A 26,558-nucleotide genomic window follows, 5' to 3' on the forward strand; every position below is an offset into this window, starting at 1 on the left:
AAAAAAAAAAAAAAAACGTGAAGGTAGGTATTATGGGATATCGCTGATTAGATGATGTCTGAGTTTTGAAGGAGCTTATAACCACTGTCTGTGGCCAGAAGCTTAAAGAAATACTGTCTGTCAGAACATATTGACATGCAAAATAGAATCCTGTTGAAAAGGTGAACAAACGCCATAATTCAATCAATGATGTTCCATAAAACTAGCTCTTACAGTTTCCTATTGTGTTTCATTTTATGACTCCCAGCAGCATTCCTGGACTGCAAGAACCAGATTGTTTTCGAAATTCTTCTTTCTTACTGCGCATTTAAGTGAAATGTACTCAAAAACTCACCAAAATGTGAGATGTAGCCTACTGGGTGAAAATGGATTTTGGAGATAATTATACCCCCCTCCCACCACCACCCAATAATGTATGAACGGTTGGCTCACTGAAAGGCTTGTTATATGATACAAACATATTAAGAATCTGGATGTGGTTTAGGACTGCCACAAACAATTATTTTGACCGATTGATCACTGCTCTTTTTTTTTTTTTTTATTAGTCGACTATAGTCGATTATAATTGAGTCACATGTAAACTTGCTGTAAAGCACACATTTAACCATCATTAGCTTTAAACTAACTAAAAATAAAGACAATTAAACCTTTAATGAATCATGCAGCTTCTTTCCTTCATTAGTTTCTGGTGTTAAAATAAGATTAAATTAAGTGAGGTCGGCATCTGAAACAAAGGAACTATTTCTCACAAAAGATCAAGTTTTGGTCTCACAGATTTAAATATAAAAAAAAAGTTAACTGAATGTTCACAACTTTATTCAACTTCACTCTGACTCCATATAATATAAAGTAACGACTAATCGACCATTAAATTAGTCGTCGACTATTTTGATACTCGATTAGTAGTCGATTAGTTGACTAATTGTGGCAGCGCTAAAATGGTTAACCAAAAACCTCTGTTGCCAAGGAAATCCCAAAAAATTACTTTTACCAGTTTTTCCAAAAATGACATAGACCTGTTCGTCAGCCCCAGGCGACTAAAACTTAATATAGTTGAAAACATGTTGATGAAAACAAACAGAAAACCGGACATTTAAAAATAAGTGTTTGATTTTTATTTTTTTTTAGCAAATTGTCTCATGCAGCTCTGACAAGGGGGGCAGGATGGGAGAGTCAGGCGGGCATGTAGCAGCAAAGGAGTTGGTTGAGAGGCTTGAGAGCTGGGGTGGGTAGCATAGACAGTACATAAAGAGCTGGACTACCCATTCTCTACCTTCTCGCGTTTCAAATAGGAAGTACCTGCTGGTCCCAGCTATTACTGTTGTTTTGCTTGTCAGAATAACCATTCTGGCTCTGGTCTCTCTCTTTAATGTATCTTGCTACATCAATTTTTTTTTTCATGATATATTTTCTTTATTGCAAGTTTTTCAAGTTATATATTGACCAATCAAACGCCTCAGTAAGAACATGTGGGGCCCGCTAGCCCCGCCTCAAACAATCAAAGCATTTGATTGACAGATTCTCGGACCAATCACTGCTTACTAACATTGTCTGCTTCTAAAATGGTGAACTCTGGCTATATCTGTTCCGCAGAACCCGAGGTAAGACATTTTATATCGGTGATGTCACAGCTTTGTTTTGTCTATCTGTATTTATGCCGATGTGAGGGGCGTTTAGCAGCAAAGAAAGTGGAGGAGGGGCATGAGGGGTTTGGTGGGTAGCAACTGCTGACCATACAATCCCGCTCGCCACTTTAATTCAACACTATTTTGATTTCTGGAAATTTGTGTTGTTTTCCAAAACAATGTAATGTTGTTTCTTTTGCTTTATAATTGTTGTTGTGATCTTTATTACGTCTTTGCATTGATTTGTTGATTTCAGGGTCACTGTACACCTCAGCATTGGAGTGACCTCGTCTGAAGAGGAGCAAACACTAAAAGGGATGAAGACGAGGAGAGCCAAAGGGAAGGGGCAGAGTGAGACAGAGCGAGGGTGAAAGGACACGAGGAAATGTCTTTTTTCATGGGAATGTTTCACTTAATCTCATAAAGGCGGCATGAAAACCTCCATCTGTTTGCAGAGCAGTTCAAAAGAGGCTCCACATGCCTCCGCTTGCTGCTATATAAAAACAACATTCTAATGCAGATCTTCAAGAGGGCCGGCGGCTCAGGCTCCACAATGAGAGACGCGCTGATGGAGGATGGGCCACTGGAAAGAGAATTAAGCTGGAATGCCATCAATGGCAAGAAAAGAGGCCAAAGACGTTACAGAATCAAAGCAACACATTTTCCTGTCAACAGGGCTGATTAGGACCTGGTCCCAGGCCGCCATGCCGCGTCCCCCCCCCACTGGCCAGGCCTGCCACTCCCCCCGGAATCAACTCATTCAACTCCCTGACCTGCTCCTGTTCCCCCTCTCCTCTGCTGTCTTCATGTTTCACCACAAGACTTCCTCCTCACATTTGTCATTAAAAGAGGAATGTCCTGGCAGGGCTGACAGCCTGTGGTTTACTGCAAAGATTCTTCAAAATCTTCTGCAGGAGAATCCGTCTCCAAGGTGACGGAGCAATCAAAAACACCAAAGATCAATCACAAATATGTCACAAGCTGTTTCTCAGATCCATTCAAACACCAGCAGCCTGTTAGACTGCGGTGTCGCTCCTCTGGAGTCTGCTTTTCCTGCACACCTCCAGGCCTCCTCTCCCCACAGCCCAGGCAAGACCGGGCCCATCTGCAAAGCTATTTTGACGAACCTCCCTCTAAAAAATCTCCAGGGTTCAAACTGTTGGAAGATCAAAGCACTAATAGAGCGGTAATAATAAGTTACTGCTCTATGAACACCTCATTCATCAAGGAGAGGCAGAGATATGGTACAGTTGTTACTGCAGGGCCAACGAGCACTCGTCAGATGATCCTCTCTGCCATCCACACATGCAAAAACTCTGCAGGCAGACCAAGAAGCAACGGATGAAGACGTCCACGAGCATTTACATCCCAACGAAGATGTCCATAAAGAAATTAAGCTGAGAATCCATCCACCTTTTATTCCTGCTTAGTCTTGTGCAGAATCATAATTATAGATGACGGTGGTCAAAAGCTATTTGAATCAAATTAAATCACAAATACATTCCAACCTGATTGGAGTTAAAAGTTATCATGGGCTGATCAAACCACATCAAAACAAAATGGTCTTATTTTTCTGAAAATACATAAAAAATAGATGGAGTCCTTAATTTGGAATAGCATGTTTGAAAACACTGGTAGCAGCTCAGAAATCTGAGATTTTCATTGTAGCTGATAACTGCAATATGAACATCAAGAAAAGAGATCAAAAGGACTCAAATCACAAAGAAAAAAGGTTCAAAGTTTTTCCTGACAATGAATGACTTTCTTGGACTAATTAATCTATGAATATTATGAGGATTGTGGACTATTATGTTATGGGTTTTGGTCATATTTTGGTTTTGGGTATCTGGGATCTGCCCTTTTGGGGAGGGGTACTGTGAGGATTGTAGATTTTGGTTTAGCTTTTGTCAGTTATGCTATGGGTTTTGGTCATGTTCTGCTTTGAATTGGCCATAAGTCACACCAGGTTCAGGTTAATGATTCTCAGTTGTCTCAGTTAATTACCCTCAGTCTATTTAAGTGTCTGGTTTTCAGTTTGTCATTGTCAGGTCATCTGTTCTGCTCTGTCACCATTTTTGCTTATTCATGGGGTTTTTGTGACATTTAGGTTAATTTAGTAAATATTTCAAGTTCCTGTCACCTAGCCTGGTCTTATGCGTTTGGCCCACCACCAATCTTCCTAAAATAAAAATACCCTACAGTGTATTACATTTATAAGGACCTTTCTAAAAGCTGTGAGATTCCAGAATCCAAGAAAACTTTTTACTGTAATTCGTGTTTTCTAAAAATACGTTCTTGGTGACTCTCGACAATGAGATATAATACTTGGCAACTACAATCAGCACAACAAAATTGATATGGAACTATTAAATGTAAAATAATATTTAAATAAGATTAATACCATAGTTCTGTAAAAATAGTTTATTTTAGAATTTTTGCTGAGCTATGCAAAACAGGTACAAACTCGGGACTGAGTAAGTTTTGTTGGGTTAGCAGGTTTCATTCTTTCAATTGACAGGGGTGCTTTTGTTTTTAAGGGTTCATAAAGGAAGTGCTTTTACTCTTTCGGGACAAATTGAGAGATGTATCACAAATGACTTTTTTGTGCTTGTTTGAGTGTGTTTTATCAATGCTGAATTGCTTGTGTTTCATTCACGGACAAAACATGAGTGAAATTTTGAAAAAATTTAGTTTTAAACAACTTTTTTTTAGCAATGTTTAGATGGATTTTGCCTTTGGCCGCTCTTGAGGTTTCTTTGGGGTCGGATGTGGCCCGCAGCCGCCATTTGAGTAGGTCTGAGTTAGGCATTCTAGCAGCCAAACTTTGGCACAGTTTAGTATCATCTGGGCTCTGTTATTCTTTCTGATCATGAGACAGCATCCTATTTTTAGCGCGGCATTTTCCCCCTGATCCAATGCGCCAAACGCCAGCGTGATGAAACCCTGACCCTTGCACGCTCCCTTTGAAGTGATAAGTGAGATGCGCCGACCTCGTATGAATGCCTCCAGACGCATTCATTCTTGAATGCCTGAGACAGCCTTAAAAAGAGGGTGGTGTGTTTGTCCTCAGGCGTTAGATAAACAGCCTTGCGTGCATAGATGCTCCTATGTGCACCAGCCCAATATTCATGCATGGGTGTGTGCACAGTCACAAGTGTACAATGGTATGTGAAAGGAGATATTTTCACTTTTCCTACAAGAAAACACATTAGCTGGCTGTAAAAACAGGAGCTGTCAAGTTTCTGAGGAAATTCGCTTAAATCACAAGTCTCTGTGCAGTTTCAAAAAATCTGATGCAATGTTAATAAATCTAACGTGGAAAGTTCCAACGTTTTTAAAATGACAAATGAAAGAATTAAAAAACTTGTGACTAAACAAAAAAAGTTATATTGATGAACTTTGACTCTGTTACAAACCTCTGGAGCGACATTTTCAGTTCTTCCTTCAGACAATAACAGAAGTCAAATTCCAATTTATCAGAGCATTGTGGTCCATTTTTACATTTTTTTCACTTGTGTTGTTAGATTTACATGAAAATTTTTTATGAACTTTGGTTTATATTTGAGTTGAAAGTGTGCTCAAACATGGATGTGACCTTTTATTGGCAGGTAAATGTAAAAAATCTTCAGTTCTAGAATGAAAATAATGAAACAACTTTAGGGCACACAGAAGATAGCCAAAAAACTGGCTCCAAATCAGCAAGATACTAACCCCTGTGTCACCGAACCACAAGCAGTGTCCATTGTTATACGTTTATTGATGTAACTCTGACACCTGTAATAGTTGTATTGAAATGTGGATGGCATTTATCATACTAATGATATTCCAAATCTGGAAGCTAAGGAAACATGAGGAAGTACTTGAGTTAATTTAATTGAAATGGTTTTACAATCGACGAACAGACCATTAACATTAGATTAAGCATTCCCCCATATACTATACACACCACTGTAATAGAAAAAAGGGACATAACCAATAGTTGTATGAGAATCATTGAAAAATCCACCAAGGATTTCCTACTGTGCATGAAAAGTGCAAACCAACAGGGCCAAAAAGCTGCATGAGTTCTGTAAGCACACAGGAACCACAAAACAACTGTCATTTCAAAATCCCAAATAAATAGTGAGAATCATTTTAATAACAATAAAACAAGTGTCTTCTTATGTGCTTCACAGTAATGGGATAGTCCAGCTGCTTCTATTTTGAAGAGCTTCTCTTTCTGAAAGGCACTGATGAAATCTCACTGTTGGGCTAGAAAACATCTGTGGTTAAGATGCCCAGATCCTCCAGACCCCGTGCAGAAAGACACGCAGTGTTAGCTTCTCATGCCTAAAGTAACCATGTGGATCCAGTACACAACTGACGTGTGATTTTGAACACGGGGGCGGGAAAAGGAAGGCGCAGAAAAGTGAGAACGGGGAAACGACAAGCTGCTAATCGACAGCTGCTGGAAAAGGAGAGATCTGAAATCTCCACCTCTCAAAGTAAACAACGCGCCTTCCAAATCGTGCGTCCATGTGGAGAACGAGGTTTGCTGTGCTGTTAGCTGGTGCTTCTCTAAGCAACGCTGGCAGTAAACTGACGGGCCACAGCAAGACAAGAGGGGAGAGAGTGCAGCAGAGAGCCTCTGCACATCACTCACACCTCACTGGTGAGAGTGACGACAGCGCTGAACAGAGCTGGACGCCAACAATGTTTCAGGTCAAGGTGGCGTGCTAAGCTGCTGCCTGCAGTCCGGTCTAACTCAGTTTCACCGGAAAGCTCAAATGCCTGAAAATTTTAGCAAATTAATGTTATGAATTTGCTTGATAGGTTTTTTTACTGGAGTTTTTGGTTTTTGTTGTAATTGCATTTGATATTTATTTGTGACCAAACCAAAGAGGCAAACGGCAAGCGATAAAAGACAATAAACTTAAAATAACCTGAAATTACTTTCTTGACTCACTTTGAAGTACTTTACAGAGTCACTCTGGTGATAATTGTGTTTTTGGTGTTTTCAACATGTTCTTGTGGCATTTTGCTGATGATGGGGGACTTAAATAAAGAAAATTAAACTTAAAAATTGCAACTATCAGCAACAAGGAGGGAAAGAAGGGCGGGGTCGGTCCATGGCAACAGTGCCGCCCACAACTCGAAGGTAAATTTCTATTAAAAACTGCTGTTCTACAGAAACTATGTCCTAGAAAGCAACAGATTTTTTTTTAATTTTGGCTAAAAACATCATAATCATTAGGGGTGTAGGAAAAAATCGCAATATTTCCTTTAACAATATTTGTATTGATTTAAAATGCTGAAAAGACGAGTTTTAATTAAGTATTTATGAGAATCCTTCAGTGTCTTACTTTTATTCTGGTAGATTTTTTTTATGAGTCATACTCTTAAAAAAAGTAATTAAATGTTCTGGTACACTCTTGGGATATATCACAATATGTATTATATCATGAGACCTGTTGTGACGCTGCAACTAACATGAGGGGCCAAAGTCTCCCTGATCCGCTCCAATTCTTAATCCTCCACTTGAACACAAATAGATCCATGAACGTCTTCATTTTCCTCACCTGTGCTGGCTTAAAACTGTGCATCTGGATAATGCTGATATTGCTTTTCTTTTTTTTTTTTTTTGCTTCGCTAACATTAGCTTGGTCTTGTGAGGCACTGTTAGCTAGCGGGACAGGGTGTAAACAAAGGAATGCTGGGATATCTATGTAGGATTACTTCCGTGCCAACAGTTCTGCCCACAACCCTAGAGGTGAATTTCTAATGAGGTCCTCCAACGTTGCAGAAAATATGTCTTAGACAACGACACAGGCTCTTTGATTTTTGCTAAAAACTGCATAATTTTAATTAAAAGACCACTGGGAACAATTTTACAATATATAAAAATGTAGTTGAAGTGGAACTTTAGAAAGTCCAACAAGTCCTCCGACTAGACAATTCTTAATCTTTTTGTAATTTGTGCTTCTTTGAATTTACTCAGATTGGTGATTTTTTTTTTTTGTTTTTTGTTTCCAACCAACACAAAATGCCACCTGTACTCTTTTGTCTTTGGAGTATTCACACTATCTCAAAACAAGACCTGGACTGTGACTTGCAAGTGAACCAAGTCCATTGTTTCCAGGTAAACCAGGGTTTTCCCTGAGCACATTCACTAAATTATCTATTTTTAAAGCTTTTACTATCTTGAAAACAACAGAAAATGCAACTTTTTCTGACTGTATATGAGACCTGGACAGAGTTACTCTCACACTCAACAGGAAGTACAAATCAAATGTTAAAAAACTTTTGATTGACAGATTCAAGTGGTACTAGGGTGTGGCCTTCCAACAAGCTCACTCCTGATTGGCGAGATCAATTAGAAATTATCAGTCAGGCCGATTTGGTCCAATCACAGCTTACTAAAGCTGTCTGGTTCCAATGGCGACTGAATTGAATTCATTTGGTTGGAGCTGGAACTGAGGTATTTTCCATGGGTGACATCACACTCACATCGGTCCAGATCTCGTTTACAGTCAATGCTTCTAACAGGAGTTCCAAAGTTCTCAGGTCTGTCTTCTTCCTGTTTTCTTGCTGCAGTTACTAACATTTCTCTTTTGTGCAACAACAGGTTTACGTCACTTTAAACTCTACTGATCCTGGTCTCAAACTGCCACAATAACTAACTACGTCTTAGATGTTCCAGAAGGTTGCATTCATCTGCCTTCTCTCATCTTAGTGTTACAGTTACTAACTTGCATGTCTGTCTTATGGATGTACCAATGTTTGTCATGTTTCTGTCTCTTTTTAGTGCCATACTACTCAGATTTCACCCCATCTGTGAACTTCCACTGTAAGGAGCAAGAAATGATCGGACAATAAGTCAGTTCTCAGTGAGTAAGGCCAAAGCGCAGCATCAAAAAGCATCTGTCTGACCATAATGTGCAGACAGTCTTCTATATTTATACAGATGAGAGATCATTAGGCAGCAGTCCAGGGTTCTGCGGAGGAGGCTTGAAAAATATTTAAAGAATTCTTTCAATCCAAAATATTCTTTAGTGCTGTCTTTTGGGGAGAAACTTGTAAATATGGACAGAAGGGAAGGATTGCTGATATAAATTTTTTAACTGTTTTCAGGTTCATCCATCTGTCCTTTTTTGTGTGTTTGCATTGATTTTATACTGTGTTGTGCATTGTACAATTATTTTTAAGAGAACCTGCTTGTTAGGGAAGGTATTTCTCCAAAGCTTCGACATAAGAGAAAAACCATAATTAAAAAAAAAAAATCACACTGAGAGTGATGTTTCACAGACATATGATCTTATATTTGACAAAGATCTGCTCCTCTTTATTACTACATTTACAATACTTTTTTGCGAGTATAAGTGATGCTTTTCAGTTTTGCCTTTGGTGTTAGAAATGCATGAATCTCATGTCACGACTATTGAATTAATTCCTAAATTTATCCCATTTAGATATACATTTTCATATACTTTAAATATTCATGTTAATATATATAAAATAATATGTGTAGTATTTTGATGCGTTTTTTATTCTAAAAGTAAATTTGTTAGCTTATCAACAAAAGAGTTAACATAACTTGTGATCTAAACCAATATTTCCAATATCAAATTAACAGAAAACTTTTATTTGCCTATAATAAAAAAAGAAAACTGATCTGTTGGTGTGTGTGAGATAAAATCAATTTGAAGCAAAAACATAGATTTTCACTCAAGCATAATTTACAACATTCTTTACCTCTTGTGATATATATTTCCTCTGCATGCAGTTTAACTACTTTAAAGTGTAATTTCTGAGTTGAACATTTACCTACAGCACCTATGCCAATCTTAACATTTTCTCATGTGCATCGTTGTGTGCATTCCTCTTTAGTTTTATAAGCAAACACTAGGTGGCAGTAGCAGATGTTTTGGTCTGGTTGATAAAAAAGGATGCTCCAGATTTAAATATTGTATTTATGTTTTACAACAAAAAAACAAATAAAAAAATCAAAATTTGTGGATTCCCAATGAAGAGATTAATAGCTTACAAGGCATCCCTTGAACTTTTATTGTTCTGTAAAAGTACTACTGGGGGACAAACAAGTTAAATAACTTTAAAAAGTCTTTCAAATTGGAAAAAAATGACTCATTATTCATTCTACAATCATATTTTTCCCTGTTCATAATAATCATACATCCTGTAGACACTGGGTGATTTAAAATAATCACAGAGATATTTTTTGCACACATCAATGAAGACATTTATGAGTTAAATGCATATAGCTATTATCAAGCTGAACCCAAAACCCCAGGAAGAACGGCAGTGACCGCAGCTCCTGTTGGTGCAGGGTGGGGCAGTAATTCTTCTTGTGTAGGTGGATGAGAGAGCCGCCTAACAAAGGTGGCCATTGTGTGGCTTGATTAAAAACCCTGCGAGTGTTTGATATTTGCATCACCATGAAAAGAACATGAGACAGAAGAATCTGGCTCTGGAAAAATACTTTCACAGTCGGAACACCATCTGTTTCAGAAAGTGAATGAAATGAAGGAACGAAGGAGACACGCTAATCAGACAACAAGATCCACCAGGAAAAGCTGCAACAAATATGTAGAGTGAAAAGGAAACAGCTACTTGACTGTGAAACAACTCAGTGTTGAATATAGACAAACAGAAAAAGGAAATCATGGATAAATAAAGGATATATTTTAGTAGGGTTAAAATTAAAAGTTTTTTTTTTAATCAGTTAGTCCTGATTTTTATAAAAGCATCATTTTTTACTTTTAATCACATAATTTTGAAAAAATACAGCAGGGAGGATCTGCAGTTAAGATTGTTCGTGAAGTTTTTAAATAAAGTTTAGCAAATTAACAGCATGCAGCAGCATGGAAGAGTTTGCTACTCAATTTTGCTTTGTTTAAAATCACCCACATACTGAGTTTGTGCTTCATAATCTTGTATGAGCTTTTGTCTATGAATATGAATATCCCTGCTCTGTTGAAATCAAATAAATTGCATTGCTGTTTGCTAACTAAAGCCTGTGATGTACTTTTATAGAAATGCCAGCATGCTAATTTGTTAGCATTGGCGTGCTAACACCACGGTAGCCTTGAAGCTCATTACTGTCTCAGGTCCTACTCCCTACTAAAAAACCACTGAGTGCGAGACTACACAGAGTCCTAGATTTTAATGCATTTCGGACACCATGCTCACTAATTTTCCTTTAAACAGTCACCTGAAATAAAAACCTAATAAAAATTAAAATTTTACGTAGACTTTTTATAAATCCACTGAGTTCTAATGATGAAAACTTGATGAAAACTTTACTAAAAAGATGATTTAAATATATAGTTTTTCAAATTACAAATGCATTGTGGTCTCTGCAATCTAGTGAGCATCGAAGCACATTTTTTGCAAAGACTTTTGGGAAATTTCTAGCACACTGGATTTTGGAAATGTAGATTTGAGTAATATGGTAAATTTTTATCTCTCTTTTGAAAAATTATTTTCTTTTCTTAAAACATTTTTTTCTTTCTTTTAAATAAATTTTTCTGTCTTTTGAAAAATAGTTTTCTTTTTTTTAAACATTTTTTCTTTCTTTTGAATATTTTTTTCTGTCTTTACAAAAATGTTTTCTTTTTTAAACATATTTTTCTTTCTTGTGATTTTTTTCTATGTTTAATTTTTCTTTCTTTTGAAATATTTTATTTCTATCTTTTAAAAGAGTTTTCTTTTTTAACATTTTCTTCTTTCTCTTGAATTTCTTCTTTTTTTTACATTTTTTTCTTTATTTTTTTAATATTTTTTTTCTTTCTTTTGAAAAATGCATTTCTTGTTCTTTTCTTTTGACCAAAATTGATTGTTTTAACTGTATGTGTATATTTCTTGCAATTCTATACCAATACTTTGGCTAAAAGACTACAATACATGTGTTACAAACAGGAAGTCAGGCGGCAGGATCCGAGTGCAGCAGCTTTATTGGACAGATGGGTCGACAGAGCAGGAGTCAGACATAAGCATAAGTCTGTGAAGCTAAGGCAGGGTCATGCAGGCAGAGGTCAATCACAAGCATAGAAGTTTCAGGGACTTTGTATATTGCAGTTCAGGCATGGGTTGGGGCAGATGGCAGACAAATAGAGTCGGAGAAGAATGAGGGTCAGAAAAACAGAATCTCAGGTCAGAATAATGAAGCTCGGTAATGCAGGAAATTCGGCACAAACAATACTTCGCACTGAGTGAGGCTCAGAATCAAGTGAGCGCATCAGGGGATTACATATTGAGGAGATGTCAATAGACCAGAGGGGGACACAGAGCTCTGACTCCTAACAACTACAAATACAATACAGTACAAATACTATAGATACTATAAAGTTTAGATTGATTCAAAACAGGGTGTTTGGTGTTTGTCAAACTTCATCCGAAGCCCTTTTCAAAATTTGCATATAGTCATGTATCATAATTATCTTATAAGTTTTAATAAATAAAAACACTAATATGACACAACCTAAAAGGTGGTGGACCAGTGTGTGACTAACAAACTGGCGTGGAGGAAACAAAAGAAAACTTTGGTTCCACGTGTTGGCTTAATTACACATCCATTTCTTGGACAATCACAAACCTAATATAACACTTAATAAAATTAGTGTGGCTACATTTTTTTATGTCAACATAATAAATTATGATGATTAATCATTGTTACTTACACTGGTCCACAATATCAAATTTGATGGAACAAATTCTACCCAACGGTCCTTCACAAAGACGTCACAGGAGTTTAGACTGCAGAAATACTTTAGTATCTTTTCAGCACATTGATGTAAAACAATGAGGAACCCATTCATTCCCTCTGCTGCATATCATGGAGGTCCTGAAGGAGATGAGAGGCCTACAAAAGCCAAACTCTCTGCTATTCTAAATAGAAGTAAGCACAGCAGTTTGTCATGTCTTGTTTGGGGGATTTTCCAAACACCAAGCCAAAGGCCTCTTCCATGAGCACTTCTGAAAGGCTGCTTTCACAGACTTTTAAGGACAATTACATGCCTGTCCAGGAAGAGGTTGAGGATTTTTGTGCATCCGTTTTTTGATCGCTTTCAGAAATCTTTGCAGAGCTGAATAGTGCAGCAAACCCCCAAAAGAATGATGTTTTCCTGCACCAAAACAGCTGTGACAGAACTTTGATCTTTAGGATATTTACTTCAACTATTCAAATATCGTATTCTTTAACTAACTAAATTTGTCCACATAGTCCTACTTTAATTTAAATAATTCAAAGAAAGGAGCAAACTAAAGTAATAACGCATCCAGTTTTTAAAATATGATATTTTTAACAGTCAAAATGTGAATTTTCATCCCAATACAAGCTGATTTTTTTTATTTTTCTTATCCTTACAAGTAAGCTATGGTATTACGAGCATCTTCAATGAGGCTAAAAAAAACTCTTGTACCAAATAACAGATTTCATCCTGTTTTCCAGATGGTTTTTAAACTTTTTAATGCTGCAGACTTGATCTCATTCTGGAAACAGATAAACTCTGCTGGTTTCCATTTGAAGGAAAGTTTTATAGCAGGGCTTCAAAAAGTCAATGACTTTACAAACATATTAATAAACGGGCATGGTGAAGCCTGCAGGAGTTCATAAATTGAGCTGCAACTGGCAGAATACAAAGACAGAAGCCCAAATGTGCAACTGTCTTGCAGGGTGTAGCAAAAAAAAAAAAGAAGAAAATAGACTTTTTGGACAGAAATCAAAGCAGTTGCTGAAGTCTTTAAATGCTGACGCATTTCAAACCAACTAAAATGTCCATTGTGTACCTGCTGCTTTTTGCATTTTCTCTGAAAAGCTGAAAAGGGAATCTTTTTCCAGATGTTCCTCCTTGACTTGTCGTCTCAGATGAGCTAGAGACACCGGGCTCAGCCCCTGAACAAAAAAAGGAGGCGAAGGCAGCTCTACCATCGCAGTTCCAGGCCCTGTCTTGATATGAAAACAGTCTGGGATAAGATGAGGTGTTGCCCCCCCGTAGACAAAAGGACAAGGGGACAAAAATATATTGCCCCCTCGGCTTGCCTCCCATGTTGTCTGCAGCTTCCTGTTTTAGCAGCAACTTTCCAGGAAGAGAAAAAAGATTTACTTCATCTATTGATCTATTTTCAAAGTGTTCCCAGAGGTCTTTTAATTATAATTATGCTGTTTTTAGTCAAAAACGTTTTCTAAGACAGAGTTATTGCAGAGCAACCCCGCCCCCTTTCCCCTCCTCGTTGTTGTAAGTTTGGAGCAGGGAGCTTGTGGCCTTCCCAATGTATATTCTACATCACAAATATTATCTTTTTCAAATCCCTTTTTTTTGTCTGCTTCTGATTGAGAGCAATTTGGATCAAGAAACACCCAGAAATGCAATTTTAAGCTTTATTTTTTTATAAATATCCGGCATCAAGAGAAAGATGCCACGAGAACATGTTATAAACACAATTCATCTATGTGGGTCCTTAACTATTTCAAGGTTTGTTTAACGCTTTAACACAGCAGATGTCGATGGCAACATTTAAATAACACACGCTCTTTGATATATGGTACATCCTTGACTGTTCATGCCATCTAGGGAAATCAGATGATTCTGACATCGAGAAAAGCAGCTTTTTATATCAGCTTTGCATCAATATGCAACACATTCTGGCGTAAAGTGTAACGGTGCAAACACTTCTCTACTGTAAAGTGTTGCATATCAGCGCAAGGCTGCTTTTCTCCATTTCAGAATCCATCGGAGTTACGTTAATTACGTCAACGGTTGCAGAGTTAGGTAGTCAGAGGAATGTCAACACTGGAGCTAAAGCCCTGTTGTTAAAGGGTTAAGTGACTTTTGAGGTGGTGCAGCAAAGCCTTTGAGGTCTTTAGACAGTCAGAGCTGTGGTGCAACAGTGAAATGATCTCCTTTATGATCTGCCCTGTGACCCTAAGCTCCTCCTCCACCCTCAGAATCCACCTGCAGGCTTTGTTTCAGTCTGAAATTATAATGTTTCCCAAGTAAATCTGTTCGCAAAAAAAAAAATAATAATAATAAAAAAGAATAAATAATAAAGACTTTGGCTTGTGCAGAGGTATAAAATTACCACTGACACAACCAAAGAGTTTTTCTGCAGAAAAGTTTGACATAAACTTTAATCTCTTTTTCAGGTCCCACATTTTTTGTTAACAGCAAGCTGCTTTTACACTAAGTAATCAAAGTTTTCTAATTTACTTAAGATTTTGGTCTAATTTCAAAAATTAGAAAATGAAATTCAAAGGGGGAAAAGGGGGAAATCTCTTTCAAATCATCTCAATTAAGCTGCGAACTCTGAACTCAGGATAGTAAGACAAGACATCAAACCACAGCTTATTATTTTTATTATAACCTCTATGAAAATAAGTACTGGAAAAATAGCAAATTGTGTAAATAAATAGTGACCAAAATCATTTTTAGTAATAAAAGGAAAAAGGAAAAGATGAAAATAGAAGTTAAAGCAATAAAAGTTAAACTGCGTTCTCTGGGATGATGTGACACTTCAGGATCTGCTGTACATTGTGAAAACAAACAGACCAAACCAAAGGAGCAACATTTCCTATTGCAACTGAAGGTTCACTGTTTCAAAAGGCAAAACAGAAAATACAAAACATCCTTCTAGGAAAAAGGCCTGATTTATTCCTCCTCTGTAACATTTATATTTAGGCATTCAGTTTAAGCTTACAGATCCTGAAATAATCCTGTTTCTTCGTCATTTTTCTTTTGGTGTTATAATTTATATTCTCTGAAAAATTCAGGTAGTGTAATATTTTTCAATTTTCTTTTTGATTCACTATCATACTTGACCTAAAAACTCCAGAATCTCATTGTTTGTTTGTTTACTGCAAAGGTCTACTAAGTTAAAAACTATTTTCTAATTGGTGTGTTTCCAAAATCCCCCCATAATTCTCAAAAATGCTGTTTGTCATTAAATTCTGGGAAAACTCTCGTTTAAGAAGTCATCATTCACACAGTTCAAATATTACACATACTCTGCTGCCAGCTCAAAGTTAAGATGAATCTATGGAAGCACACTTGAAATAATGTGATCCACTAACACACATGCTGTGTGCACACACGCATGGACATGAAAGGCCCCGTCAAAGAAAACAGGATTACTGCACAAGCAGTCCAAAGGCCTTTTCATCTGAGGAGCAGAATCAATAAGACCGGCTCTCTGAGAGTCAACAAGTTCAGACACGGGCCAAAGACTCAAATCACCGCAGGAGCAGTTTTCACATAATAACTCCGAATTCAAGCTGTTTGCCCGAGCCGGGGAGAAAAGAAGTCAGCCCAAAAAGTGCAGATTAGGGCGCTTATTCAGAGTAAATTCAGCATGCTGTGGAGTTAACACAAGTGCTCCTGGCAGAAATGCCTTTTCCCCCGGAGTCAAGTGTTGTTCCTCAGCTGAAAACATTTCCAGAGCCTCAGTGTAAACAGACGAGTCAGGCGTGGAGCGGACAGATCGCTTCCACAGCGAGAGCAACTCTAAGGACTCTACTGCCATTAAGGAGAGCATTCTGGGTTTTGATTCCAGCATTTTCAAAGAAATATAGAGTGAAAACACAGATCAGAAGAAAGGGAACACTTCAAGGATCACGCATAACCCTCAGAGACCCTTTTTACGAGACCAACTCTGATAAAGATGATGTTTTGGTGCTTTTAACATGCACTTGTGGGATTATTCTGATGTTGAAAAACTAAAATAGCATTTCTGAGTATTTCTTTATTCAGATTGTGGTGAATCAGGACCAGACAAGACAGGCCACCAGCTCAGTGCTCCGCTCCATTCTGATGCATCCACTTGTAGACGACTAGATCCATGCACAAGTTGGTATTTGGCTCAAAACTGTACAGCTCAGATATTGATCTTCATTTTTGTTGCACCGCTATTATTAGGTTGGGAATGTGAGGGTCTGTAAGCTAGAAGGAATGCACATAAACAGATTGGTGACAGGACGGGGAGGCGGGGTTGGGTCACGCCAACAGTCAAACTCACGGCAACTCAGAGGCAAATTTCAGATAAACTGAGAAACTATGTCTTAGAAAACGACACAGCTTTTTGGATTTTGGTTAAAAATTTCATTATGATACATTAAAAGACCACTGGATCACTTTTACTGTAGATCAAACAATAGAATTTTAAGACAAATGTAACATGAAACCTGAAAATGAGTCCACTGTTTGATCATTTGGAGCTCTACAACACATATTTTTTAAAAGATGTTTTGTATTTTTCAAAATATCTTCTGGTCTTTTAAGTAGTGTCTACAGGGTAAAAAAATCCTCAAAATCTGAGAGCAAATCTGAGTCTGTGACCTGCAGTCTTGTTCAGTTTGGCAGATTTAAAAAACAGACTCCACTGCACTGTTTGAAATGAGTAGTATACTGGTATGTCAGAGACAAACAGACCAAAGCTGACTGTAGAGCAGAGGAAACACGTCACATAAACTCAGAACTCCAATAAATGGAAACAATAATAACACACTTTCAACCATAAAGTCAGACAGAAACAATTTCCCTTTGATTTAACTGTTACAGCTGAAGGTGGTTCAACCTGCTGCTGACTCATCAGGTCTTCTCAGTTGTATTAAAGCTTCTGCGTTTAGTTGTTTAAAATGCCCCAATGACCATTTTTTTTTCATTTTAAAAAAACTTTCCCAGTAGTGTTTTAATTATGAAGTTTAAAACCAAAATAGAGAAGTAAGTCATACAGTTGTTTTTTTTCTAAACATGAAATTTTATTGATTTCATATTTAATAACAAGGAGAGGCCCCAAAATCCACACTCTGTCCTTTTCCTAGGACATAGTTTCTGCAGAGCAACAGAAGGTTATAAGTAATTTGCCTCTGAGTTGTGGGTGGGACTATTGGCACAGAGTAAGCCCACCCCCATCCCATCATCCATCTGTTGATATGCTCTCCCACTAGCTTACAGCCCCTCACATCCCCAACCTAACCTTACCGCTGCAAAAAAAGTGGTGAGCAGTACTGGAGCTATCCAGCCGTAAAGTTTTATGCATTGTTTCCAGCTTAGCCCTTCCGCTCTCCTTGGATTGTTTACATTAAAGGGGGGTCATCTGGACTTTTTTCTATCATTGATTTTTGAGTTTCACTAATGTCCATGGCAGACATAAAATCCTGTCCACCTTTGTCCACATTTGTCATGGAAGGAATCACATATCGATATGTAGTTGGAGTCATCTGGACCCCAAAGAGAGCGGAAGGGTTAGACAAGGAAAATGAAGACGAGTTGTGTGTTAGATTGTTGAAGTGGAGCAACCATTGACTGTCTGTTAGAAGTGGACAGAGTCCCCCCCTTCCCCTAAACAGGAAGTACCCACTGGTCCCAGAAAGCCAAAATCCTATAAACTTCTATAGTAAAATAAACAGCTATTACTCAGTCATTCTATTTATCAGAAGTTATTCAAGTTAGAAACTGACCAATCAGGTGCCTCAGTAAAAGCATGTGGGCCCCACCTTGAATAATCTAAACGTTTGATTGACAGATTCTCCTGAGCTCATTTTCAGTGGAAGGGGTGTGGCTTTCCAACAAGTTCACTCCTGATTGGTGAGAGTAGTTACATCAGAAATGATAAGTCGGGCCAATCGCTGCTTACTAATGGTATTGTGGAAAAATGGCAACTGAATTGACTTAATTTCAATGGAACCGGAGGTAAGGCATTCTCTATGGGCGACTTCACAGGCACTTTGTCCATCTCTATATATGTCAATGGGAGCAACTCCACCGCACTTCTCTTCTCTGTCGCTGAGACCTCAAAGCAGGTGTAGTTTCTATGTCACTATACAATCATTTCCAAACAGCATTTTTTCATCTGCTGCTGATTCACAGCAATTTGAAAAAAAAGAAATACTCAGAAATACAATTTTAAGCTTAAATTCACTATATAAATGTCCTCCATCATTAAAGAAATGCCACAAAAAACATGTTAAAAACACCAAACTACAGTGTACAGTGTAGTCTTTTAACCCTTTAACATCAGAGCTCCAGTGTTTATGTTCTTTGATTTACTGTAACTTTTAAATTGCTAACACGATCAACGTGATTCCAGCAGATTCAGAATCTGCTAATCTGTTAAAGATTTTGTGTCGTCACCGGCGACGCCTCAGGTGTTAAAGGGTTAAAAGGCCAAACGAAGAAATCCAGTTAAAATTGCCTTGATTTGGAAGCAATACTTTAGACGTTTTCCTCTTTATTTTCATATAACATGTGGACATAAAAGCAGTACAGGTCAATGAGTGGATTTCCCTTCAAAAAAGGCAGGAATCCCTGAAAACCAAAGGAACAACAACCAACTTTCACTCATTCAAGGTTTAAGTACCACTTTGTTTAGCTTACGGCCTATTCTCAGTCAATGTGGTGCAACGTGAGCTGACTGCGGCCGTCCGAGTATCTATAGATCGGCGGAGAGGGCTGCAGTCAGACTAAACTGTAAACAAGCCCCACAGAGGGGCAGCGGCCGAGCCGGCACCGCACACCCCACGCTGTCTGATTCATGCGCTTGAAAAGGCGGGAGCGATCGGCTCGACAGCTGCACACTCAATACAAATCTCAGCCGAGCCCGGGCTGGGAAAGCCAGGATGCAGGTGGCTGCACTGGAGAGCTTTTTGCAGCGCATATTTTCTAAGCGACCACAACAACAATGTAGTTCACTCCGTACTAACAGTGTCTCCTTCGCTTCTATAGGGGGTGGGGAGCAGCTCGGAGGTTTTTGGCTTTTGTTTACGGCACTAAACGGTGTTTCCATCAAGGCTCTCATCAAAAGTATTTTCTGCAGTCTGTCCTGAGTGGCAGCCCTCCTCCCCGGTGTGGCGAGGAGCTAACAGGAGGAGGAGGAGAGGCACGAGGAGCTGTGGGAATGTCTACATCGTCGTCTTGGCAGGCTGCTCCTCAACATGGCTTTAAATTAGGGGAAAAGAAAACACAGGCTAAAAAAAGGCAGTCGCCTAACTATATTCCTGCCTGCTAATTTGTCACCACTTGAAAAACAAGTGAAAAATAGCAAGCGCTTAAATCACGCTGCTTTAAAGCTGGGGGATGCCAGCCTGTGTGTATGGCAGAGTGCTTAAACACAGGGGAGATTTAGGTCAGCTTCGTCACAGTTACACATTCATCTGAACCGCAGCGGAGCTCCGGCTGCTTTCATATTAGAGGGAGAAGAAATGGAGAACACTGGGAGTCTGGTTCTGGTGGGCTGACTAGGATCTGACCTGTGACAGCTGGAGCTCCAAGTCTTTACATCCAGAGCCAGGGCTCACGGCCACTTGCTACATAGAAGCCGAGCTGTGCCCACCCCCTCCTGCTCCAACCAAAGAGACCTCTGTTCTGAACAAAACATTACGGTCCTGCCAGACATTTCCCTGCAAAACCATTTTCTCTTGAAAGTTGAAACCCGAGAGCAGAGGAGAGCAGACGGCCGGGTAAGATGTTTTATTTGTCTGACCGAGGAAAAGAGAGTTTCCGCCAACATCCGGGAGGGAAAAGAGCGAGCAGAGCTCATCAGTGCCACATCTGCATATGTGTGTGTGTGGGGGGGGGGGGGTACCTTGTCGAGCAGCGGCAGGCAGCGGGGCACCCTGTGCTCCAGCTTGACGATGGTGATGAAGTCTCCGTCTTGCCGTTCATCCTCGCTTGTGTTGCACAGAGACAGAGGGTGATACTGCCAAAACACAACAAAGAATCATCACTTTCCAGATTCTTCACAAACAGCGTTAGATTCATCAAATGAAATCCTCTGAATATGTATCGTATTCACTCTATCTGGACAGGCAAGTTGATGTTTCATGTTAGTTTGTAGAGGAAACAAATGAAATGTGTTTATGTCAATGCTGAGAATGACAACAGCATCTGTCACTGTGTGTTGTATCAGAACTCTGTCATTAGGTGATACTAAGTACTTTTGATTTAAACTGACAATTCTACTGACACTTTTTATAATGTTTTAATATACTGATGCAAAAAAATACAATCTTTACACAACAACATAAAGAAAGAGTGCGAAGTGAAGGACCCTATGTGTAGGAGACCAGGCTTAATGACATGAAGATAACATGAACAAGACATGAACAACATATCAACAAGACGTAAACGTAACATGAGCATGACATGCACAAGACATCAACAAGATTTGAACATAACATGAACAAGACATAAACAACATATCAACAAAACATTAACATAACATGAACACAACATGAACATAAAATGAACAAGATATGAACACTACATAAACAAGACATTGACAAGCCTTGAACAAATCCCTAACCCTAACAATGAAGAACGGAAAAGTAGACATTGAGGGTAGTTAACTTAAATGATGAGAGCTTTGGTTGATTTTAAACCTGAACCTGGAGTGACTTCTACAACAGAACAAGTCAAAAGAGGACATGACTAAAACCAAAGAATATCACTGAAAAAGCAAACTAAGAAGAAATGAAAAGTTTTTAAATCGACATTTTTAACAATGACAAAAAATGACATAAAAAATATTTAAACCGAAAATTTTATTTTTTTAAATCAATTAAGAATAATAAATTACAATAATTTCTAATACAATGATTATTTAGATAAATGGAAATTTGCCTCTATTTTAAATTTAAACAAAATATGAAAAAAAACTTTGCTCTGGCATGAGATTGTAAACAAATTAGATCATTTAAGTAGATCAGCTCTCCTTGGAGTTGACAGATCACCCAGAGATTATCCACACCCTGGTGGGGTGGTCCTCAGCCACCCCTGCTGCTCCCTGCCTTCCCACCCCGATCTGGGCCTTTGGTGGCCTGGTTTGGCCAGAGCCCCTTCATGTGGCTGTGCGCTGAGCTCACAGGTCCCCCCCTTATCTCACCCAGCGGAAATCCCTAAATTAAAAAGACCCAAGGGTGACATCAACAGCTGGCACCCCGGAGCTGGTGACTGACGTAATGCACTGCAAAAGGCTGCTGCACATCTGTCAGAAGAAAAGGCTGAACCCAAAGCTGGGAGACCCGTGGTGGGACAGAAAAGGGCCAGGAAAGAGAGATGAGTTTGTTTTGGAGGTTGTTACCCATGAATTAGCTGTTGTGTAATGAAAGACGAATAGAGAAATCAAAAAATGTTATGACAGCATTAGAAAATAATTTTAAATAATAACAAATATCATATATAAGAGGCACAAAATCTGACAAAATCTCAAAATTTGTCAGAGGCGTTAAAAGCTGCCTCAGTCACAGAGAGAGGAAGTGAAGGTTTGGGCAGTATGAACCCCTGGCTTTCCCTACAGGCGCTGCTACCAGCTGCACCCACTAATCTGCATTTACAAGTCTAAAATTAGAGGCTTTCAGCTCAACGTGGCCTTTAAGAAAGAAGAATTCTATCTATAAAAGAACGAGCTCTCTGTGACATTTCTTTCCTGGTGAAAGAGCGACTACAACCAGATTTTACTGCGAAGTGCCACTTTGAATCGTCCTCTCAGCTCGATCCTGTTTGGTTCTCGGCAAGATTATTAAACGTGTTGATGCTCGGGGCGGTGCAATCATACCTAATAAAGAGATAATAATCCCAAAGCTGAGCCAAGCGGGCTCAGAAGGAGTGGCCGCTTTGACTTTCTGAGGCTCTGTGGGCAACCACCTCCACGTTCACACGTCTATGTTTCGTATTGTTGACTGGAGGAAGCACAATCTTCTATTTTCGATGAGTGTCTGCCACCTCTCTGCATGTGCCACCAGCTAGAACTTAGAGGGACTTTCAAGCTGCTCTGTAAACAGCAGGAAAGACCGTCTGCAACGTCTTCACTGGCTTTTTGTTTGGCCTTGAAAAAGAAAAACCCTGGGAAACCAAATCACAGAGTCTCCATTTCACAGAGACCAGAATACAAACTTTTCCCTACAGACTGCTAACAATGCTCACTCCTCTGCTCTGCCTCATCTGTGTAGATCTGTTGCAACACTGACGGGGACATGTCCCTCGGTTCCTTTGTAGGCACGATTAAAGGCATTCCTTTCTAGCTCAATCAAAGACTACCCCAAAAATATTCCCAGGCCAGAACCTACCAGCCCCACAAACAAATACATAGAGAGAAAAGCTGGAAAATAAACAGTAGCTGTGGAGAGAAGTCAATAATTTTTTCCCCTTTCACTTAAGAGGTTCTTCTTTCTTCATCTGCCAACAATCTAAGAGCTTTTATAGTTCATGTGTTGCCAGCAGGGAACCAGGCCCAGGCAGCTCTGTCAGTTTGTGTCAGTGGGGGGAGCTCTAGCGCTCCACCACCAGCTGTTCAGGTCCCAGGCTGCTGGTGAACTGCTGGCTAAAAGGCCAAACGCAAAACAATCAAAATGAAGCAGGCGGCTGCAGTGGGAGATGAAAGAATCAGCGCGTGGTCCTCCCTTCATCTGATCCAAGAGTTAAGAAGCAATAGGGAGGTTCAAAGAAGTTCTGACAGGAGGCTTTGAAAGTCTGAAGAGGAATCGGTAAGGAAATCAATCAAATTGACCTAAATAGGAAGTAAGAAGTGATGCAGCGTCTGAATTGAAATCTATAATCCTGCCAACGGAATATAAAATTTGATTAATTTTTAAGCGTTTTTAACCGTCATTTGCACCATAAACTGAGTTAATGGTTCACATATCGGCGTGTGGAGCTGATGTTAAAGGGTCATCTTTTGGCTTAAGATTGCACCCATTTGTGTACTCACTGCCCAATCCATGAACAAAAGCCAAAATAGTTTTTGAAATGCATGTTTATTTCTGTAGCCCATTTTATACTTAGATTAAGGCCAAATCTGAATTCATTCCTTTTACCTCTGGTTCCTCTCTGTTGCTCTAATTGTAGGGGCATTTTGAGCTTTAGATGTGTCATTGTGGTGGTTTGATGAACTTTTCCTGGCTCCAATTGTTTTAAAAGTCCCTCTTCAATCATCTGTTGAGCTATTTAAAAGCCTTCCCAGTAGTCTTTTAATTATGATTGTGCCATTTGTAGCCAAAACTTAAAAATTAGGACATAGTTTCTGCAGAGCAGCACAATTTTATTAGAAATTCATGTGAATGACTATTGGAGAAACCCTGCCCCTTCTTCCCCTTAATGTTGCTGAGAGCTCAGAGCAGGGAGCTTGTCTATGTAACAAATAAGCTATTTTCCATCGATTATTTGTCTGCTCACAATGGTTTGAATAAAGAAATACTCAGAAAAGCAATTTTAAGGCTAATTTTCTTCATACATTCCCTAAATTATCAGAAAAATTCTACAAGAACATGTTAAAAACATCAAAAACAATATTTTCATCGTAGTGGGTCTTTAAACTCAGCACAGGTTTCAGTACAGCAATCAAAGAATTGCCTTTTGAACTAGTGGGTGACACTGACAAAAATTAGATTCCAACCATACTTTTATTTTACGCTTGATATACAGAGAAAGCACCATTGACATACTACACTTAAACTACAAGGGGTTTTTACTGTTGTTCACCAATAAATCGTGAAAATAATTTAAATATTTAGTACAAAACCAGTATTAGATTGCAGATGTAGATGTATCTACAGTTGCAACAGCAAGTAAAACTGTTTTATTTGTTGTAGCTGGAACTGACATTACACAAGAACGATGTAGCAACATGTTATTGTTTTTTGTTTTTTTTTCTCTAATAACATTTGAACTCATTAAACCCAGAAATATGTTCCACTTTGAAGTGATTGGATTTCGGGAATTTTGGAAAAGATTTGTACAGTTAGCACTAGAGCCACTGAAGCGCTATAGCTGAATACTACGGAGTGATGAAGAAAAGAAATATAGTGTGATCAAACATAAGCAACAAAGTATATCAGTCCCAGCTATGGCAGAATGTCAGGATGCTAAGCAAACAGAGCCACAAACATTAGCCTTAAAGATCAACCTCTATCCTTGATGTCTTTCATCTGAGTTTAAAACAGAACTCAACCCTGAAAGTTAACAAAAAAGGTTAATCAATGCCAATATAAAGGGCAGCAAAGCTCTTATCTCTACTTAGTTTTGTGTAAGATCTACACTGTTCCTGTCTAATCAAAGCTTTCTCACCTTGGCAGAGCATTCTACAGTAAAGACATCTGTTTGTTTTAAGCTCAGACAGGTGGCTGCCAAAAGAAGTAATGCACCCCCATTTAGGAGCTGAAAGAGATCAGAATCTTGTTGTCAGAGCAACAGTGCAACATGCACTGCAGCCATCAGGCCCTCGTCTTCTTTGGAGAAATGGGATAGCTTGAGGTGACAGGACAGACTGAAACCCTGACCCCATGCTTCCCACATGCAACCATGGAAAGGAGTCATTTAGCAAGTTGGGGTTTGCGTAAGAGTGTTGGTTAATGAGTGTAAGCTCAGCTATTAATGCTAGAGGCAGCTGGACGTGCAGTTGCTTGCATGTTAGCATGTATGTGGAAAAGCCTACATACTGGCCCTGTTAACCAAGAAGCACATGCCTCTAAGTATCATAGATGATGCAACAATTCTTAAGATTTAAATTGAAAACCGCTGCTATGACACTTGTTGCAGCAGGGTAGATGTTCTTTTAGAACATCTGGAAAAGTGTCATCTGAAGCTTCTTGTATCTATAAATGCACTTGAACAGCAGGCACTAGTACTTTGGTCCTGTCAAAATAAAAGCTCATCTTTACCTTCGGTTTATTGACGGTGTCAGCCGTATCCATTATGCTAAAGCCCAAATAACTATCATTTGCCCCAAATTTGCATTTTCTGGAAATGTCAGAGCTCCCCTAAGCTCATCTTCTCTCTATAACAGGGAGTAGACAGAGAAAGGTGAAGACGGAGAAGAATTTACTCCAATCTAAGTGGAAAAGTGAACTGAGTTCTACCACGACAGATGAGGAAAAAACACTTCGGTTGCTTTCCTCTGACTGACACTGCTCACCTTTCACGCTTTAGCTCTTTTTTATTCCCCCACCGTGAGTCGCTTCCCTTGTTTCTATCAGATAACACGAGGCACAAAAGTTCAAGAGGGATGAACTTTGCGCACCGAGGCACCGATCTGGGTACAACCACACCTGTGCTTTGATGAGAGCCGCACATTTTCATTCAGGCCTGGCAGAATGCCACTGCAAACAGCAAACGAAAACGCAACTGCACATATCTACCTGCAGTGCACGCCTTCATGGTATGGGGTGGATCTACACCACCAGTAGGCCTGTGGATTGTCATTCAGGCGGCGATTTGATTCCCAAATCAGTCCACTATTAATACAAATGTCTCAATGCTTGTTTTATGTATGTGTTTTTACTGGATGATAGAAAATTAAAATAAAATGTATTTAATCATTTATACTTTTATCTTGAACATAAGATCATAATATTAAAAAAACAGATAAAAATAATCATATTTAAAAAGAAACGTGATATTTATTAGTTTAAATCAGGGGTCTCAAACCTGCGGCCTGCGGGCCTTTTGTGGCCCCTAAGTTGATATTTTTGCAGCCCCCACCTTAATATGAAGGGTCAGTGACTAAGCAATGTCTTCTGCATGTTTACACTTCTTTGATGCTAGCTTCATGTTTGCTCTGTGATGTTTTAGCTTGCTTTATGTTTAAAACTTAGCATTTGCTATTGTGGTTGGATTGGGTTATCAGGAAAGTCCTTAGAAACAGTTGCTAGTGTCGTTAGCTCCTGTCGTTGCACAGGACCCACAGAAGATATTGCTTAGTAGTAAATAGGCACGAACAAATGTTCAATAAACTTGTTGAGTAGACATAGACAGTGGATGCAAAAACATATTTTTGGCACAAATGGAACCCCATACGGCCAAGCCTCAGACAAACTTTGCCTTCAGTGGCCTCAGGTAAATTGAGTTTGAGACCCCTACTTAAAATATTGTCACACAAAAAAGTTTTTTCAGTAAACTTCCTGGTTAATTTACACAGTAAACAAAACATGAGCATGAACCCTTTTTCTGT

At 38.9% G+C, this 26,558-nt stretch overlaps 1 protein-coding gene across 1 annotated transcript in view; it reads right to left on the reverse strand.

Annotated features, from left to right (window-relative positions):
* LOC112142371 (E3 ubiquitin-protein ligase RNF43) overlaps positions 1–26,558 on the reverse strand; it is a 95,670-nt gene that overhangs the window by 18,475 nt on the left and 50,637 nt on the right. The window contains exon 2 of the mRNA XM_024265677.2: positions 20,199–20,312. Within this exon, the coding sequence (XP_024121445.1) occupies positions 20,199–20,312 (114 nt within the window). The remainder of the gene's footprint in view (positions 1–20,198; positions 20,313–26,558) is intronic.

Source organism: Oryzias melastigma, linkage group LG14 (assembly GCF_002922805.2).
Source record: "Oryzias melastigma strain HK-1 linkage group LG14, ASM292280v2, whole genome shotgun sequence".
Lineage (NCBI taxonomy): Eukaryota > Metazoa > Chordata > Actinopteri > Beloniformes > Adrianichthyidae > Oryzias > Oryzias melastigma.